This window comes from Cervus elaphus, chromosome 13 (genome assembly GCF_910594005.1).
Source record: "Cervus elaphus chromosome 13, mCerEla1.1, whole genome shotgun sequence".
NCBI classification, from domain to species: domain Eukaryota; kingdom Metazoa; phylum Chordata; class Mammalia; order Artiodactyla; family Cervidae; genus Cervus; species Cervus elaphus.
Genome location: NC_057827.1, coordinates 32,087,249 through 32,105,196, shown reverse-complemented (window position 1 = coordinate 32,105,196; position 17,948 = coordinate 32,087,249). Strand labels below are relative to the sequence as shown.

The 17,948-nt window shown below is 43.7% G+C and overlaps 1 protein-coding gene and 1 long non-coding RNA gene across 9 annotated transcripts in view; one reads left to right on the top strand and one right to left on the bottom strand.

The window, feature by feature from the left end:
- Positions 1-574: 574 nt before the first annotated feature.
- Positions 575-7,797, bottom strand: LOC122706688. Of its 2 annotated transcripts, none has more exons than XR_006344440.1 (3): positions 7,573-7,797; positions 7,034-7,309; positions 575-901 (listed from the first exon to the last, which is right to left on the bottom strand). It is a non-coding gene; the product is annotated as an uncharacterized LOC122706688 (long non-coding RNA). The 2 variants fall into 2 exon arrangements; XR_006344441.1 differs by lacking the exon at positions 7,573-7,797 and adding an exon at positions 7,399-7,534.
- A 308-nt stretch (positions 7,798-8,105) lies between these two features.
- The window catches only part of TJP1 (tight junction protein 1), a 260,221-nt gene continuing 250,378 nt past the window's right edge, over positions 8,106-17,948 (top strand). For 2 of the 7 annotated variants that reach the window (XM_043922071.1, XM_043922066.1), the window contains exon 1: positions 8,111-8,300. In XM_043922071.1, coding sequence (XP_043778006.1) covers positions 8,131-8,300 — 170 coding nt within the window. In that variant the 5' untranslated portion in view covers positions 8,111-8,130. Of the gene's footprint in view, positions 8,301-17,948 lie in introns of all 7 variants that reach the window. The other 5 variants (XM_043922073.1, XM_043922067.1, XM_043922065.1 and 2 more) reach the window with 5 other exon arrangements.

Below are 17,948 nucleotides of genomic sequence, written 5' to 3'. Positions count from 1 at the left end.
CTGACTGGCGTGTAATGGTACCTCAGTGTGGTTTTGATTTGCATTTCTCTGATGATGAGTGATGTTGAGCATCTTTTCATGTGTTTGTTAGCCATCTGTATGTCTTCTTTGGAGAAATGTCTGTTGAGTTCTTTGGCCCATTTTTTGATTGGGTCATTTATTTTTCTGGAATTGAGCTTCAGGAGTTGCTTGTATATTTTTGAGATTAGTCCTTTGTCTGTTTCTTCATTTGCTATTATTTTCTCCCAATCTGAGGGCTGTCTTTTCACGTTACTTATAGTTTCCTTTGTTGTTCAAAAGCTTTTAAGTTTCATTAGGTCCCATTTGTTTAGTTTTGCTTTTATTTCCAATATTCTGGGAGGTGGGTCATAGAGGATCTTGCTGTGATTTATGTCGGAGAGTGTTTTGCCTATGTTCTCCTCTAGGAGTTTTATAGTTTCTGGTCTTACATTTAGATCTTTAATCCATTTTGAGTTTATTTTTGTGTATGGTGTTAGAAAGTGTTCTAGTTTCATTCTTTTACAAGTGGTTGACCAGTTTTCCCAGCACCACTTGTTAAAGAGGTTGTCTTTTTCCCATTGTATATCCTTGCCTCCTTTGTCAAAGATAAGGTGTCCATAGGTTCGTGGATTTATCTCTGGGCTTTCTATTTTGTTCCATTGATCTATAAGAAATGACATTTCTTATCTGATCTTTCAAATAAAGCCCCTGTGTTCCATGCTTCTTGTCTCCCTCACCTTCATCCGTCTTCTGTGGTACCTGGTGCCTCCCTGGTATTCCTCAGCATCTCTGCAGGGGAAGAGAGCCTGCTTCATGACACCACCCTGGGTAGGTTCTTGGGTTCATGAACCCCTTCCTTCTGCTGAAACGCTTACTACTTTTATGCTGCTTTCAATTTCTTCTTTAAAAAAAAAAAAAGAACAAAAAACTGTTATTGGTTTCCTTTTTTTTTTTAATGTGGGCCACTTTTAAAGTCTTTATTGAATTTGCTGGGCTTCCCTGGTGGCTTAGACAGTAAACAATCAGCCTGCAATATAGGAGACCTGGGTTGGATCCCCGGGTTGGGAAGATCCCCTGGAGAAGGGAATGGCAACCCACTCCAGTAATCTTGCCTTTGAGAATTCCATGGACAGAAGAGTCTGGCGGGCTACAGTCGATGGAGTCGCAAAGAGTCGGACACAACTGAGGGACTAATACTAAACGTGTTACAATACTGCTTATGTTTTTTTTTTTTTTTTTTTAGTTTTTTTGGCTCCAAGACATGTGGGATCTTAGCTCCCCATCCAGGGATCAAACCTGTATCCCCTGGATTGAAAGGCTGAGTCTTAACCACTGGACTGCCAAGAAAGTCCCTGCTTTCAGCTTCTGAAATGGGGTTTTAGATATCTCCAGATTTCAAGGAAGGTGGAATTTTTATTTCCCTTTCTTATGCTTGTACTCTTTTTTTTGGCTGTGCCAGGTATTTGTTGTGGCATGCACCAGGTGTTTTTGAGGCATGTGGAATCTTTTAAACATATTTGTTTTACATTGGAATATACATGTCTAATCTTAGTTACAGCATGTCAACTCTTAGTTGCCACATGTGGGATCTAGTTCTTCTGACCAGGGATTGAACCCGGGCTCCTGAATTGAGAGTATGGGAGTCTTAGCTACAGACTACCAGAAAAGTTCCTGTGCTTATCCTTTTGAGCTGATTTTCAAGAGAGAAGAAAAAGGGATGAAGAATGTCACCACCTTAAAACTGAAAGTCCATGTTGTTGGTAACACTTAACACGTGGGCGACAGCCCAGGAAAATCACTGTTGACATGAACTGGAGGGATGGGAATACAATCCAGCATCTCCACATGACTGCGGACAGGTCCTTTCCTAAAAGGACCTCAGCACCTGGCGGGTGAGTCACAGCTCCCACCGCTCCTTGTGGACAAACCCCGGTCACCTTCAGGCTATGACTGCCTCACCCCACTGGCTTTGGATATGTGAGTCCAGGCCCAGGGAGTGACATGTAACAGGGAAAAGTCATTGGAAGAGATGAGGCCAGGGTAATGAGAGGCAAGAGTGTCGGGTAGTCCATCCACATGGATGTTGAAGTCTTTAAAACTACACTTGAAATAAGGAAAGAAGTCCTTTTCCTCTGAAGAACTGGCTATCCTCTGAGAATCTGCAGCACATTTTAATGCCTTTGACTTTGTAAAATGATGTCAGTTTTCCAGCTGTAGTATTTATCTACACTGCATGCAAAACTCTAAGGGTAGTTTTTCCTCATTTGCTACAATAATGAAATACCTTATGAAAAGTCATAGAGTCTTTCATTTTGCATTTGTGCCCTCATGCAAATTCAACAAATATTTATTGAGTGCCTACTATATACCAGACCGAGTTCTTTTTGTTTTGGAGGGATAGTAGTAAACCCTTTCCCCTGGACTTGGGCTTTGAATGATGGTTAAGTTTTAGAATTCAGCCTCTTGATACAGTTCTGTTCAGATTTTCTGTTTTTCTTGAGTTTCAGTAGTTTGGTCTTTCTGGATCTTTTCCCATTTCATCCAGGTTATTTAATTTGTTGGCATACAATTATGATAGTATACCATTCAAATCCTTTTTATTCCCATAAGATTGGTAGTGATGTCCTTTCTTTCATCCCAAATATTAGTAATTTGTGTTTTCCTCCCTTTTGCCCCCCTTTGTGTTTAGCTAAAAGTTTGTCAATTTTATTGATTTCTTCTGAGAACCAACCTTTCCTTTTGCTAATTTTTCTCTATTGTTTTTCTATTCTCTATTTTGGTTCTTTCCACTGTATATTATTTTCTTCTTTTTGCTTGCTTTAGGTTTACTGTACTCTTCTAATTTGTTAAGATGGAAGGCTAGGCTATAAATTTCAACTCTCATCTTTTAAACTATTGGGATCATCGCTTCTTGGCCTTTTGGCTAAGATCAAGTGTAAACTATTGGGATCACAATTTTAAATTTCCTTCAGAGGACTGCTTTAGCTGTATCCAAGTCCTATGTTATACTTTTTATCTCAGTCATAATTTTTTCTAATTTTTCTTATGATTTCTTCTTTGTTCCACAGGTTATTTGGTTTGGGGGTATTTTAATTTCCATATGTTTTTGAATTCCCCAAATTTCCTTCTATTACTGGTTCCTAATTTGATTCCATTGTGGTTGGAAAACATACTTTGTATGATTTCATTACTTTTAAATTTATTGAGAGCTTGCTTTGTGGCCTAATATATGATTTATCCTGAAAAATGTTCCATGTGCATTTGGAAAGAATGTGTATTTGACCATGTTGAGTGCAAATGTTCCACAGATGTGTTGGGTCTAGTTGAATATTGGTGTTGTTCTTGACTTCTTTTTCCTTGTTGATCATCTGCCTTATTCTATCCATTACGGAAAGTGAGGGTGTTGAAATCCCCAATTTTTGTTGTTGAATTGTTTAGTTTTCTCCTTTGATTCTGTCAGTTTTTGCTATTTTGGGGTTCAGCTGTTATGCACACAAGTGCTTCCCTTTTAAAAAATATATCGGTATTTACTTTTTTTAAAAAAAACATTTCTTTCTTTTTGGCGGTGCTGGGTCTTTGTTGCTGCACCCTGGGGTTTTCTCTAGTTGCGTGCTTCTCATTGTGGTGGCTTCTCTTGTTGTGGAGCACAGGCTCTAGGGCACTGGGGATTCAGTACTTGTAGCTCCCAGGCTCTAGATCACAGGCTCAACAGTTGCCCAGTGGCATGTGGGATCTTCCTGGAGAGGGATCCAACCTGTGTCTCCTGCGTTGGTAGGCAGATTCTTTACCACTGAGCCAGCAGGGAAGTCACACAGGCGTTTCTTAAATGTTATGCTTTCTTAATGGATTGACCTGTTTGTTAGTATAAAATGTTCTTTGTTTCTAGGAACAATTTACAGCTGAAAGTCTAGTTTGTCTGATATTAGTATAGCCACTGCATCTTTCTTTTTACATGGCATATGTCTTTCTGTTCTTTTACTTTCAACCAATTTGTGACTTTAAAGTGTCTCTTGTAGACGGTATATAGTTGGATCGTGTTTTTATATATATTTTGTCAGTCTCTGTCTTTTGATTGGAGTATTTAGTACATGTACATTTAATGAAATTACTGATAAGGCAGGATTTATGACTGCCATTTTGCTATTTGTTCTCTATATATCTTATGTCTTTTTGTTCGTCTGTTTCCTTATTATTGCCTTCTTTTGTGCTATATATTTTCTACTGTAGTATTTTAATGTCTTTGTTGTTTCTTTTACTATATTTTAAAGAGTCATTTTTAATGGTTGTGTTGGGGATTACAATTAACTTAAAATAATCTAGGTAGAATTAACACTAGCTTAATTTCAGTAGTACACCCAAACTAAGCTCCAGTTGTGCTCCATTCTCTCTCTTCTCCTTTGCACTATTAGTATTATTATCATTCCAGTTACATATAAGTACATATATATAAATGCACACTGTTTATTTAACTTATATTCAGAATACATCATGTGAAATGCCAGGTTGGATGAATCACAAGCTGGGATCAAGATTTCTGGGAGAAATATTAACAACCTCAGATATGCAGATGATACCACTCTAATGGCAGAAAGTGAAGAGGAACTAAAGAGCCTCTTGATGAGGGTGACAGTGAAAAAACTGGCTTAAAACTCAACATTCAAAAAACTAAGATCATGGCATCTGGTCCCATCACTTCATGCCAAATAGAAGGGGAAAAAGTGGAAGCAGGGATAGAGTTTATTTTCTTCTTTTTATGCCTTCAATATTCTGGTAGGTAACTTACAACTCTTCCTTTGCCTTCACTTTCTGCTGGCTCGAAACCTCTAAGTCAACCTGAAGTGAGAGATTAGGGCCTTTTCAGATGTTTCAAGAGTGTGCACAGTCTTGCACTGTGCAAGACATTCTGGATTCTCAGGAATATGTCAGAGCTAGCTTTCAAGGCACCCTATGGACTCTCATTCCCCATTTTTGCTTTCATTTTTTGGTTAACCTCTTGTTAGCCCCAATTGGTTTTACCACCTCAGGCAGCTGTGATGTTAAACAACTGCTGTTGATTGTTTTTAACAAATGCCCTAGGGATAGGACTGTTTGCACAGAGTGAATTCTGAAGCAGGTAAATAAAGATGAGCCCTGTGAATGGAGCTGCCAACAGGTCAAATAATGACAACTCTCTAGGGATGGGGTTTTAAGACTATCTAAACCCATTCCTCCCATCCAGTGGCTGCTAGTCTACTGGGTTTCAAAGCTACTATAGTTATGAGGCTATTAGTTCCCAAGGCTATGACAGAACCGGATAGGAGGGGTTGGGAATTGGGCAAGTTACAATGCCATCAGAGTCACTGTTCCTATCAAGCTTTAGTCATTTTTATTGAAAAACAATCTTTGGATGGTTGGAAGCCTTTGGTTAATGTCTGGAGTTCCGAAAAGGTTGATTTAACAATTTAAGCTGGTATTTTGTTTTTTACAGGGAACCAGATTTTTCTGCCATTCTGGAAGTGCTTCTGCCAGATTTATTTTTATCTCTCTTTATCCTGAATAGATCCCCTCAACCTCTATTTCTCTAAATCCTTGATAGTGCAGTATTTCATCAAATATCTTACATCTTACCTTTTCATCAAATATCTTACAACAATATAGCAGGGTGGTACAAAAGACTGAGCACATGTAAGAAATGGTAAATAGATAAGTACAGGTCCTGATGTCTTTTAAAAGGTCTTCTCCCTAGTATATACATTTGAAGTGTGAAAGATCTTCCAATCCCTCATTTTACGTGAGAGCTAAAACCTCTGAATAAGCAAAAGTGAAATAGATTTAGACCAAGTTTTCTACCAAAGTGGCTGTGAAATTAAGAGCCTAAACTAGGAGACTGTTTTGTTCTAATTTTCCTATGTGCTAATTATTTTGGAAATGAAGCATTTAAGCAGAGGTACATGAGTGACACACTGCAGAGAGAGTGGGATGACATTTGATCATTCTTTCCGGTGGGTGAACTTGTTATCTGTGCTCTTCATATACACAGACAGACATACACAGACTGCTTCCAGGCAGTCCTTGCTTTGAGGGTTCAGATATGCCTGAAGTCAGCTATCATAGTTTAATTCAATAATACCAGCGGATCAATGATATGGTTCAAATTTCAGTTGTCATGGCACAGTGTGAGTAAATGTGTCTAGTACCAGCTCATCTAGTACTAAGTTGACACCAGGTTTTTAGTCCAGAAATCACTACACAACAGGTGCATCATGGCCAGAGAGCAATCGAAGAAGTTCTTTCAGAGCTGTCAGTATTTGGTCTCTGAAAATTTTTTTTTTAAATTAACTTTTACTGAATTTACTTTACACTGTTATTATAGTTTCCATTGAACAGCCACACAAGTACATTTATCTCTGCTTTTTTGGATTTTCTTCCTTTTTAGGTCACCACAGTGCATTAAGTAGAGTTCCCCGTGCTGTACAGTATGTTCTCATTAGTTATCTATTTTATACATAGTAGTAAGTAAGCCTTTCTTCTGGGCTTCCCTCCTGGCTCACAGGGTAAAGAATCCGCCTGCAATGCAGGAGACCTGGGTTCAATCCCTGGGTTGGGAAGATCCCCTGGAGGAGGGCATGGCAACCCACTGCAGTATTCTTGCCTGGGAAATGCCATGAACAGAGGAGACTGGCAGACTACAGTCTGCATACTTCACTCTGAATGACACTCTCTAGGTTCATCCAGGTCTCTACAAATTTTGAGCATTTTTAAGCTCAGACACTAACAGCAAAGTGTATCACTGTGTTGCCTCCTTTTCTCCTAGTGATAAACCCACACAACCTTGTTAAAAGAAAACCCAACCTCCACCCACCATCCGCCCCTACCCAACCCCCCACCCCACCCTGCAAGCAAAAAACAAACATAGGTAACTGAAAGATAGAATCGGGCGATGGAAGTGCAGCAAAGAAACAAAAAAATGATAAAGATGGAAGTGACATGAAATATGCACGGAATGTAACTGGAGTTATTAAAAAAAAAAATAGGCACCTGTGGGAATACTGACCTCGACACCTTTCCAAAGACTCCAGATTTGCCCCCAGGGGAACGCAGGAATGAGAAGTTGAGGAAAGAGGCTTGGAAAAAAGGACCATACATCCCAGAGGACAGACGAGGCATTCAAGGCACTGTGACAGGGAACGCCCAGAGGATAATGAATAACGTGTTGAAAGTGATCCAAACGGGACGTTCTGCCAAGACTCGGAAAAGATGCTCTCTGTGCACAAAACGACACGTCCACGAGAAGACAAGCCCGGTTCAAGCCACTCCTGTTAAGCTTTTCCTGCACAGAAAGAACACAGTTCAAGTCTCCGTGTGTGTGATGGTTTACAGTATAAGTGATTAGTTTTGCTATTCTTTATATTTCCTTACACATTCGTAACCATCAGTGAAGAGTTAGGAATGTCTCGTGGAACAATGTTAGTTTTCCTCACGTGCGATGAAGATGGTTTCTCACTTCAGGGTCTTGTCCACAGCCGGCGAGGCCGGCTTGTGTGCACACGCACCCACCCATACGTTTAGCACACGGACACGCGTGCGACTTACACAGCGCGCGTCCACACATTGCAAGGTGGAGCCCAAGTCACGGCGACAGCTACTGGGGGAAGATTATAAATGCAGAATAGTCATTTTTCTCTCTGGATGGTTGTGATTGGGCTTCTGCGGGAGGCGGTGGGGAGTGAGCTCCCGCCAAGAGCTGAGGCCGAAGAAAGGGGGCGGTGCCGTGCGGGGAGGGAGCGGGGCACTGCGGGGAGGAGGCGAGGCCGGGGGCGTGGGGGGAGGGGGCGGGCAGTGCGGGGAGAGAGCAAGGGGTGGGGCGGTGCGGGAAGCGGGGGGCGGTGCGGGGTGGGGCGGACGCTGGCTTCGCCCGCCGCTCGGTACCGCAGCCCCGCCAGCTGGCCGCCCGGAGGCGCGCGGACGTCGCGGGCCGGTGCGCGACGCGGGGGCGGTGGGGCGCGGGCCACGCACGGCGGCGGCGGGAGCGGCGGGCACGCACGCACGCGGGCGCGGGGCGGCACGCACGGCCGGACGCACGGCAGCGGCGGCGGCGGCAGGGGGCGCGGGCGGCGGGCGCGGCGGCGGCGGATGGCCCAGGGCTGACTTATGCGGCGCCTGGAGGGGCTGTGCCTGCGGCGGCGGCGGCGGCGGGGCCCTGGCCGCGAGCGGAGCGGGGACAAGATGAAGTACCAGAAGTACCTGACGGTGCTGCAGATGGCCATCGGCGTGACGCCGTCCAACCGCGGCAGCCTGCTGCCGCTCAAGAGGAGGCTGTGGTGAGGGCGGGGGCCGGCGCGCGCGGGCGGGGGACGCGCTTGTCCGCTCCGGGACCCCCGGCGCGCGCGACCGGGCGGGGCCCGGACCGCGGCAGACGGAGGGGCCGCGCCGGCGGGTCTGGCTGGAAAGTCCAGCAGCTCTCGTGCTGCGTTTTCTGCGGCGCCTCCCATCCATCGGCTGCAGGTCGGGGTCATCATCGGTGGAGGGGGGCGGTGCTCCCACCTGGAAGCCGCTAGAGAAAGGTGTCCGGGATCATCCGGAGAAAGGTGTCCGGGATCACACGGGATCATCCGTCGGATTGTATGCCGTTTTGTTAGCATGTAAACATGTCACAAGAATTTCGGTGGTCACCCTGGTGTTCCATCCACTTGAAAGTTGGGTGCCTGGTTCTGTCAGAAGAGAAATGGTTCAGTAAAAAGGATGATGATGTAGAAAAAAGGTGTGATGATCATGGGATTCTGTGGTCATTTCAGTTAAAAAATGCGTGCTCAATACAGTCCCATAGAGGTTGATTCAATTCAATTGAACATAGTCCAGTTTAATTTGAAGGTGATAGAGAAAGGAAAAGAGGCTGCTTTTAGGGAGTGTAAAAAACTAATATCAGCTTTGTGAAACAAAATGGAATAACCATCCAAAGAACATAAAGATCGAGCGGTCAGTAAAAAAGAAGAGCTTAGAAAAACAGTCGCAATAGTGGAGAATTTTGAAGGTAAGCCCAAAATACATGAGCAGCGAAGTTCACGTCTTCGCTGTGCCACTTACTGTGTGACTGTAGACAAGTTACTGGAGAGTCTGTTTCTTCTGTAAAATGGAAATGATACTCTCTCCCTCGTGGGGTCGTGGGTAGATCAACTGCCATGGTCAGTGCATAGTGCCACTCTCCCCGGCTGCATAGTAGGTGCTGAGTAAATACTACTGTCTTTCTTCCCGTGAAACCCCCCTCCCCCGCCCCCCGTTGTTCAGAAAAAGAGAAATTTATTTTTGCAAAAGGTATTTTAATTTGAAGAACAGCAAGTGACAACACCTGGAAGACTAGGCTGGTAAAAATCAGCAGTCACTGAATTAAGAAATGTCCATGGAAGAAGATTTTAGCAGATGTATCAACAATATGTCAGTATTCTGAAGCAATAAGCAGTAAGGTTTGAAGATGACTTTTCAGATGGTTGGGTTACAGAAAAAGAGAAAACAAAGCCAAAGTTGGCACCAACAGTCTTACCCCCAGCTCAGCTTTCCTCCTGCGTGCTTCCCAGTATGGAACATGCTGCATGCTGCATATTTTATCCCTCTTCCCGCCCCCCCCCCCCAATGTAAGTAGCATGGGGCCAGGGCATTTGTCTGTTTAGTTGATTACTAAATTCCCTATAACTAGTTTCCAGTACAAATAGATTCTCAGAAGATGTGTGTGTGTTCAATTGGTGAATTCTTCATAATGTGTAACCCGGAAAGAAAGTTGAGGAATTTTTTTTTTTTTCAGCTGTTCTGAGTGGCTTGCAGGACCTTAGTTTCCAGACCAGGAATTGAACCCAGGCCCTCAGCAGTGAAAGCACAGAGTCTACCCACTGGACCCTCTGGAAAGTCCCTAGGAAATTTTCTTGATGATACATTTAAAAACCAAGATGTGGATACAATGTTTGAGGAGCTGTTCTGCATGAATATTAGCAGTGATTGGTCACAAGGTCAGGAAACTAGGTTTATTCCTTTTCCTTACTGGAGTACTGCTTCTGAGACTGCTGTCCTGAGTATACAGTTTGTGAAGACAGAACAAAGAAAATGAAATCCAGGTAATGTTTGTACTCTAGAGATTCATGTTTGAGGCAGGCAGTGACCTGGGACCAACATTAAAAAACCATCTTATGAAGAGACAGCCTGAAAAGATCAGGGAGATTTTGTTGAGCTTTCCCCAGTCTTAAATGAGCATTTGAGAATTTCTATTTAATGTTAAGTGGATTTGCGAATGTTCATCTAGTTTCTCCAGTGGCAAAGTGAAGAGCACGCTCTATGAAACTCTGGAGTGGGTGGTACTTTTGAACCAGATGCGTGATCTTTTATTAAGTCAGAGAATATTGTGCTATCTGGTTCCTCTGTCTCTTATGTCTTATGGAATTCATTTTCTAGGTAACGTTTTATTTTCTAGGTGACATTTTGTTTTGCCAGTGTCCTAACAACTGCATGTGGAGAATTGGAGATGAAAGGCAAAGGCACCGTTATTTATCTAGATGTGTGAATGGGTTCTGAACTCGGAGTGGTGAGTGGGAACTAGTATCCGACATCGACAGTGCATTCAGACCTTGGGATGCATCAGCTTGTGTCCGTTTATGAAATGTGAGGTCATAGCATGGTTGTTGATCATGGCTTGTGTGAAGCTTTATGTGAGGACGTTTAGAAAGATATGTATGCTCCCTGCATTCCTCTGTCTTAACTCTTACAGTCTGTGTGGGAAGACAGCTCGCTCACAAAGCTTATGCCTGTCCAAGTAAAGCTTAGGCTTGAGGGGGCCAATGCTTTGGACCCACTCTCCTCTCTGGTCTGGCCATTTGTGCACATCTGCTTTCCACTCTGCAGTGTCCTTCTGTCCTTCTGATTGGCTCTGCACATCCTTAAAGGAGTACACACTTGCAGACACTTCTACTTGGAACCTGAAGGGGACACACTCCACTGCGTCAGTGGAGCCTGCAGGAGCCCACTTCTTGAGGCTCCTTCTCCAAGAAGTTTAGTACATGGGAGTGTTTGCAGTGTTTGGTTCTGAATCATTACTGTTCTCAAAGCTGGAACTCAGGCTTGTTGCTGGAGGGAGACATGAGTTCGTGCGGCTGCTGCCTGCGGGCCTCCAGTGAATGGTCAGTGATGGACAGAAGTCACAGCACAGTGCTTCCTAGAGACTGTAGCAAATCGCCAAAAGCAACAGAAGTTTATTTTCTCCCAATTCTGGGGCCAGAGTCTGAAGTCAGTGTTGGCAGGGCTGCGCTCCCCAAATACCCTGGGAAGAACCCTTCCTGTCGCCACTTGTGTCTGTGGCTCCAGGGCTCCTTTGTGGGACACACCGCTTCAGTCTGTCTCTGCCCCTTCTCGTGGTCTTCCCTGTGTGTCTTGTCTTCTCTTCTGTCTCTTATGAGAACACCTGTCGTCAGAGTTAGATAGTCAGTGACCTCTGCGAAGACCCTTTCTCTAGCCAGGGTCACATTCATGCGGTTAGGGGGTGTAGGCGGGGAAGGGCAAGGCTCAGTCCAGTGCAGGAACCACACCTGCTCAGCAGGTGTGAGGCCCAGAGAGTTCTTACTCCTGTCTGTTTTAGATGAAATGTGAAAAGTATTTTCATAATAAGTTTATTGTTGTCAGAGTTTTGATTTTTGCATTGAGTGCTTTCAGGAACATTTACATGGATCTTAGGGGGAAAGAGTGTCGTATCATTTTCTTATATTTCTAAGTCTGTTTCTCCCTGTTGAGACTGTAATTGTTGTAGGACATGCAGTATCCATTCAACCACTGAAGTTGTTGTCTCATAATCAGATTTTGAAAGTAAGAAGAGCTGCCATTCACTGAGCTTGCTCCCTGCTGGGCCCTCCATCTCCCTGGAGGTGAGGGCTGTGTCTCCCCCAACTTTACAAATGAGATCGTTGGCCTGTCCAGAGTCACACCTCAGCTTTATGCCAGTTCTTAGGATTAAAATCACGTTTGAGCAAGGATATACACGTCTGGAAAGAGAGATGACTGAAGACAGGAACCAAAGGGCAGGAACATGTCTTACATGATATTGTTTCTCCCAGGGTGGCCCATGGCCCCTTCATGGCTCACAGAGGTCCCTGATGGGATAGGACCATTTCCAGGTCCTCCCTTGGTTTCTTTCCTTTAAAATATATATATATATATATATATAATATATATATATATATTTGGCTGCAGTGGGTTTTAGTTGCAACACATAAACTCTTAGTTGTGGTTTTAATTCCCCAATCAGGGATGGAACCCAGGCGCCTGCATTGGGAGTGTGGAGTCGTAGCCACTGGACTACCAAGGATGTCCCCTTGGTTTCTTTAATGAGCAAATTATAGGCAGTGACACACATCATTGTTTATAAGTACAACTAAGGGCCATTTAATACAGACTTTTTCAGTGATCTGAGAAACTTGATGCTGGGAAAGATTGAGGGCAGGATGAGAAGAGGGCAACAGAAGATGAGATGGTTGGATAACATCAGTGACTCAGTGGGCATGAGTTTGAGCAAACTCCAGGAGATAGGAGGAGGAGTGATCATCCATGAAGGATGGAGGATCCTGGCATGCTGCAGTCTGGGGTCCCAAAGAGCTGGACATGACCTCACAACTGAATGATACCAGCAATTCAGTGAATAAGTAAGGTTTCTGAAGTCGGATGCTCCTAAACAAAAACTAGCATTTTACTAGCATTTAACGAAGAACCCTTCCACAGTACTCAGTGTCCTTCTAAAGTCATCTGCTTGCTGTTCTTGGCAGTGCCTCAAGGCTCCTGTTCTCACACCCACGTTCGGGGAAGGGTGCCTTGTTAACTCATCCATGTTAGCTTGACTTGGTTGAAGCCATCAGTTGCTGACATTTTAGAATTAGTATATTGTAGAAGCATTGTTAGTTTTGTCCTGATGGAACTTCTTTGTTTTTATCATCTCGATTGTTTTTGCCCAATTCGGTGTTATTGTTGAGTTCTTTTCCACTGGAAGTTAGCAGTGGGAGTGGCAGATGAGCTTGGGAATTATTTGTCCTAAGTGAACTGTGGTCAGAAGTGGTCGTGAGCCAAATCTCCTGTGTTATAACAAAATGAGAGGGTAGACCCTGGGTTTCTGCCTTTTAAGCCTATCAGCCAAGTAAAAACATGACCCCGTTAGAGAAGTTATGAAGGGAATGGAGAGAGGCAGACATTTTCTCCCCAATTGCCCTCTAGGGACGATTCAATAGAATTCAGAATTAGGAAAAGAAAAACTTCCTTTTAAGTCAAGTGTTGATTTTTTTCCAGAGTTGAAGGGAAAGCACTCCAGAGTTGAAGGGAAAGCACTCCAGAGTTGAAGGGTGCTTACAGCTCAGTTCCTGAATTTACTTCCCTGTCATCAGAGACCATGCTCCTGATATTCAGGGAGTCATCTCCAGAGTCCGAGGCATTCAGGTCAGGCTGGGTGAGAGGGGTACCTTGGGCGACAGAGATGCTATCTTCTCCATATCAGGAGCATTGTGGACAGGGCTTCCCTCCTGAGCTGTGGACGTACCTCAGTGTTCTTGTGTGTGTTTGCATGTCCAGCACAGAACTATCAGACACACATATTTCCACAAATATTATTGTTTGTTGTTCAGTTGCTAAGTCATGTCCAACTCTTTGCAACCCCATGGACTGCAGACTTCAGGCTTCCCTGTCCTTCAGTAACTCCTGGAGTTTGCTCAAACACACGTCCTTTGAGTTGGTGATGCCATTCAGCCATCTCATCCTCTGTTGTCCCCTTCTCCTCCTGCCCTCAGTCTTTCCCAGCATCAGGGTCTTCTCCAGTGAATCAGCTCTTCCCATCAGGTGGCCAAAGTATTGGAGCTTCAGCTTCAGCATCAGTCCTCCCAATGAGTATTCAGGGTTAATTTCCTCTAGGAGTGACTGGTTTGATCTCCTTGCTGTCCAAGGGATTCTCAAGAGTCTTTTCCAGCACCATAGTTCAAAAGCATTGTCTTCAGTGCTCAGCCTTTTTTATGGTACAAATCTCATGTCCATATATGACTATATCTGGAATTAATTCTCAAAAAACATTAAAATGAAAGAGAAGCAACATCTTAAATTATCTTATATCTCAAGGCTCCTCCTACTTAAATATGAGTATAAATATTGTACATATTTATCTGGTCCTGTTTATTCCTTTTCTTTATCTCCCACCAGAGAAAGGGGAGCCATGACTGAACCATGTGCTTGTTATCAGTTGGTCTCTTAGCTTCACAAAGATCTGGTCTGAGCTGTGAAGTCACAGATTTCTCCCCAGGAGCTGGTTCAGTCCTGGGATAAGACCCCCTCCTCCTCCTGCTGAATGTGTGGGTAGGTGGGTTCTGCCCGACCCAATATTCCCCAGGTGGATGCCAGCTCAGCTCTCTTGGTTATTGAAGATTTTTATTGTGATCCTGATAGATTTTTTGGCTCTTAGTCATTTTCAAAATTTGGTGGACATAAATTCTTACTGGAGACTTTAGGTTTTAGGCTTTTAGTTTGGAAAAAAGGAAATCGGTGATTCATCTCTAAGTCAGATGCAGAAAAACTTTTGAAAATATTCTTCTGTTAAAAAAGTTTAAATTCCATTTGTATTAATTTCCAATATTATCATACCACCTAACCAGGGCTGTCAACATGAAGTGAGAGAGAGGAAATAAAGAGAATTCAAGACTTATATATATGTTTCTTTTAATTGGAATATAATTGCTTTACAATTTTGTGTTGGTTTCTGCTATATAACACAGTGGATCAGCTATATCCCCTCCATCTTGGACCTCCCACCCCACCCCCCATCACATTCCTCTTGGTCATTACAGAACACCGAGCTGAGCTCCTTTTACTGCACAGCACCTTCCCACTAGCTATCTGTTTTACACATGATAATATATATATATCACTGCTACTCTCTTAAGTTGTCCCACCCTCCCTTTCCCCTGCTGTGTCTACAAGTTCATTCTTTATGTCTGAGTCTCTGTTCCTGCCCTGCAGATAGATTTGTCAGTACCATTATTCCAGATTCCATACATATGCATTAATATATGATACTTATTTTTCTCTTTCTGACTTCACTTGGTATGACAAATTCGAGGTTCATCCACATCACTACAAATGACTTGATTCCATTCCTTTTTATGGGTGAGCAATATTCCACTGTATATAGGTACCACATCTTCTTTATCCGTTCCTCTATTGGTGGACGTTTAGGTTGCTTTCATGTCCTGGCTGTTGTAAACAGTGCTGCAGTGGACATTGAGGAACATGTGCCTTTTTGAATTATGATTTTCTCAGGGTATATGTCTAGGAGAGGTATTGCTGAATCATATGGTAGCTCTATTTTTAGTTTTCTAAGAAACCTCCACGCTGTTCTCCATAGCAGCTGTACCAATTTACTTTTTCACCAGCGGTGTAAGAGGGTTCCCTTTTCTCCACACCCTAAGACTTGTATTGTGCCACTCGGTTTCTCTTTACCATATGCTCGCTTCTAGAGCACAGTTCTTCACTGTGTTCATGGAAGCTCTTCCCTGCAGAAAGGAGAGCAAAACTGTACAAGGTGCTGCTCTTTGGATTGAGAATCGTGAAAAGGTCGTCAGCAGGATTTTACTCTGGGAGGTGACTTGAAAGGTGTCCTCATTGGAACCCAATGAAATAACAAAAATATAAATGAAAAAAAAGCTGCAGCATTAATAACAGTCTGGGTAAACAATGAAGAATACCATCAATGGACCAGCATTTTTGAGGGATCTCTGGGAAGTAGAGAAGTAGCTGAAGCTCCAATAGTTTAGCCACCTGTTGGGAAGAGCTGACTCATTGGAAAAGACCCTGAGGCTGGGAAAGATTGAGGGCAGAAGGGGGCAACAGAGGATGAGATGGTTGCGTAACATCACCGACTCAATGGATATGAATTTGAGCAAACTCTGGGAGATAGTGAAGGACAGAGGAGCATGGTGTGCTGCAGTCCTGGGGGTTGCAAAGAGTTGGATACGACTTAACAACTGAACAACAACAACAACTGAGACGTAGTTAGTAGATAGGGGTAGTTCTATAGAGAGAAAAGCCTTGCTGAAACCCTTTGCAGAAAATGTGCAGAAAATTCCTGCAAAGTTAGAGGTGGACAGCTTAAGGCAGCTTCGAGGACTGGAAGGAGCTGAGGGTGTGGGGGGAATTCATCCACTCATCCTCACTGAGATGTGACGCCGAGGGGACAGCCATGCTGCTTTCTCAGTGTGGCAGTACTGTGAGCACTGGGGCCAGAGAGACTGGGCTGGACCTGAGATGGCCACTGCGTACCCTGACCCAAAAGAGACACCGCCTCCCACGCCTTCTGGCAGTGTGTCCTGTCTGCCAAAGCTGCTGAGGGCAGGCCTGGTAAGCGCTCCCATGGGGATACAGAAGTGCTCCAGTGGAGATAGATGTAGACTGTACAGATCACACAGCAGTTGGGAAAAGCCAGTGTTTAGAGACTTACTTAGCATCTTCAACAGGCAGAGAAACTAGTCTCTGAAGGAAAAGAAAACATTAGATCCACATGTTTTTCAGAAAGATACAGGAGAGAATTCTGTTAATAAAAACATACTGGACACTAGAAATGTAAAATTTACTCATTGAAGTGAAAGAATGGACAAATTGACAGAACTGAAAAGCAAATTAGAAATCTGGAGGAGTAAGCTGAAGAGTCACAAAAGAAAGGGATGAAGAGAGAGAAGTTAGGAGCTCCAGTTTTAAACTATTGCTTTGTGGTTTGATAGCACTTCCCTAGTGGCTCAGATGGTAAAGCATCTGCCTACGATGCGGGAGACCCGGCTTCAATCTCTGGGATGGGAAGATCCCCTGGAGAAGGAAATGGCAACCCACTCCAGTACTCTTGCCTGGAGAATCCCATAGACGGAGAAACCTGGTAGGCTGTAGTCCATGGGGTCACCAAGAGTCGGACATGACTGAGCAACTTCACCTTCATAGTTGCTTAATTGGAGCCTCTTTTTTCTTCTTTTTTGGAGCAAATATTTGAAAGCTAAACTGAATGCCCATCACAGGGGAATGTTTAAATAAATATGGTAAATATGGTACACCTTTACTATGAAGTGGGGCATCCCTTATAGCTTCAGTGGTAAAGAATCTGCCTGTAACGCAGGAGACTCGGGTTTGGTCCCTGGATTGGGAAGATCCCCAGGATAAAGAAATGGCAACCCACTCCAGTATTCTTTCCTGGAGAATTCCCCATGGACAGAGGAGGCTGGTGGGTTACAGTCCATGGGGTTGCCAGGAGTTGGACACAACTTAGCGGTTAAACATCAATGACAATGCTGTGGTTAACCATTAAAAAAGAGTGAAATAGATCAATATGGGTTATTATGGGAAGAGTGTCAAGATAGGTAATTAAGTGAAAAATATAAGATACAGGGCAATATAAGCAATTTGGTTCCTTAAAATTTTCAAAAGGAGATTAAAACATACATAGATAAGTGTGATCATTTGAGAGGTTTTCCAGAAAACTGTTGGTAATGATTGTCCTTAAGAAAAAGGGTGGAGATTTGGCATGAAGGTGATAAGGGAGGCCTTTTTTCCCTCCTTTTTTTGATCTGTGCCTCTCCATGCTGGATACTAGATCTTAGTTCCCCAACCAGGGATCGAACTCGCACCCCCGCAGTAGAAGCTTGGAGTCCTAACTGCTGGACCTCCAGGGAAGCACCAGGCTTTTATTTGTCATTTTTGTGTCTTTCTGTACTGTTCAAATATTCTGTGTGGATGGAGTACTTTTTTTTTTGTTTTTTAATTAGTTGGAGGCTAATTACTTCACAACATTTCAGTGGGTTTTGTCATACATTGATATGAATCAGCCATAGAGTTATACGTATTCCCCATCCCGATCCCCCCTCCCATCTCCCTCTCCACCCGATTCCTCTGGGTCTTCCCAGTGCACCAGGCCCGAGCACTTGTCTCATGCG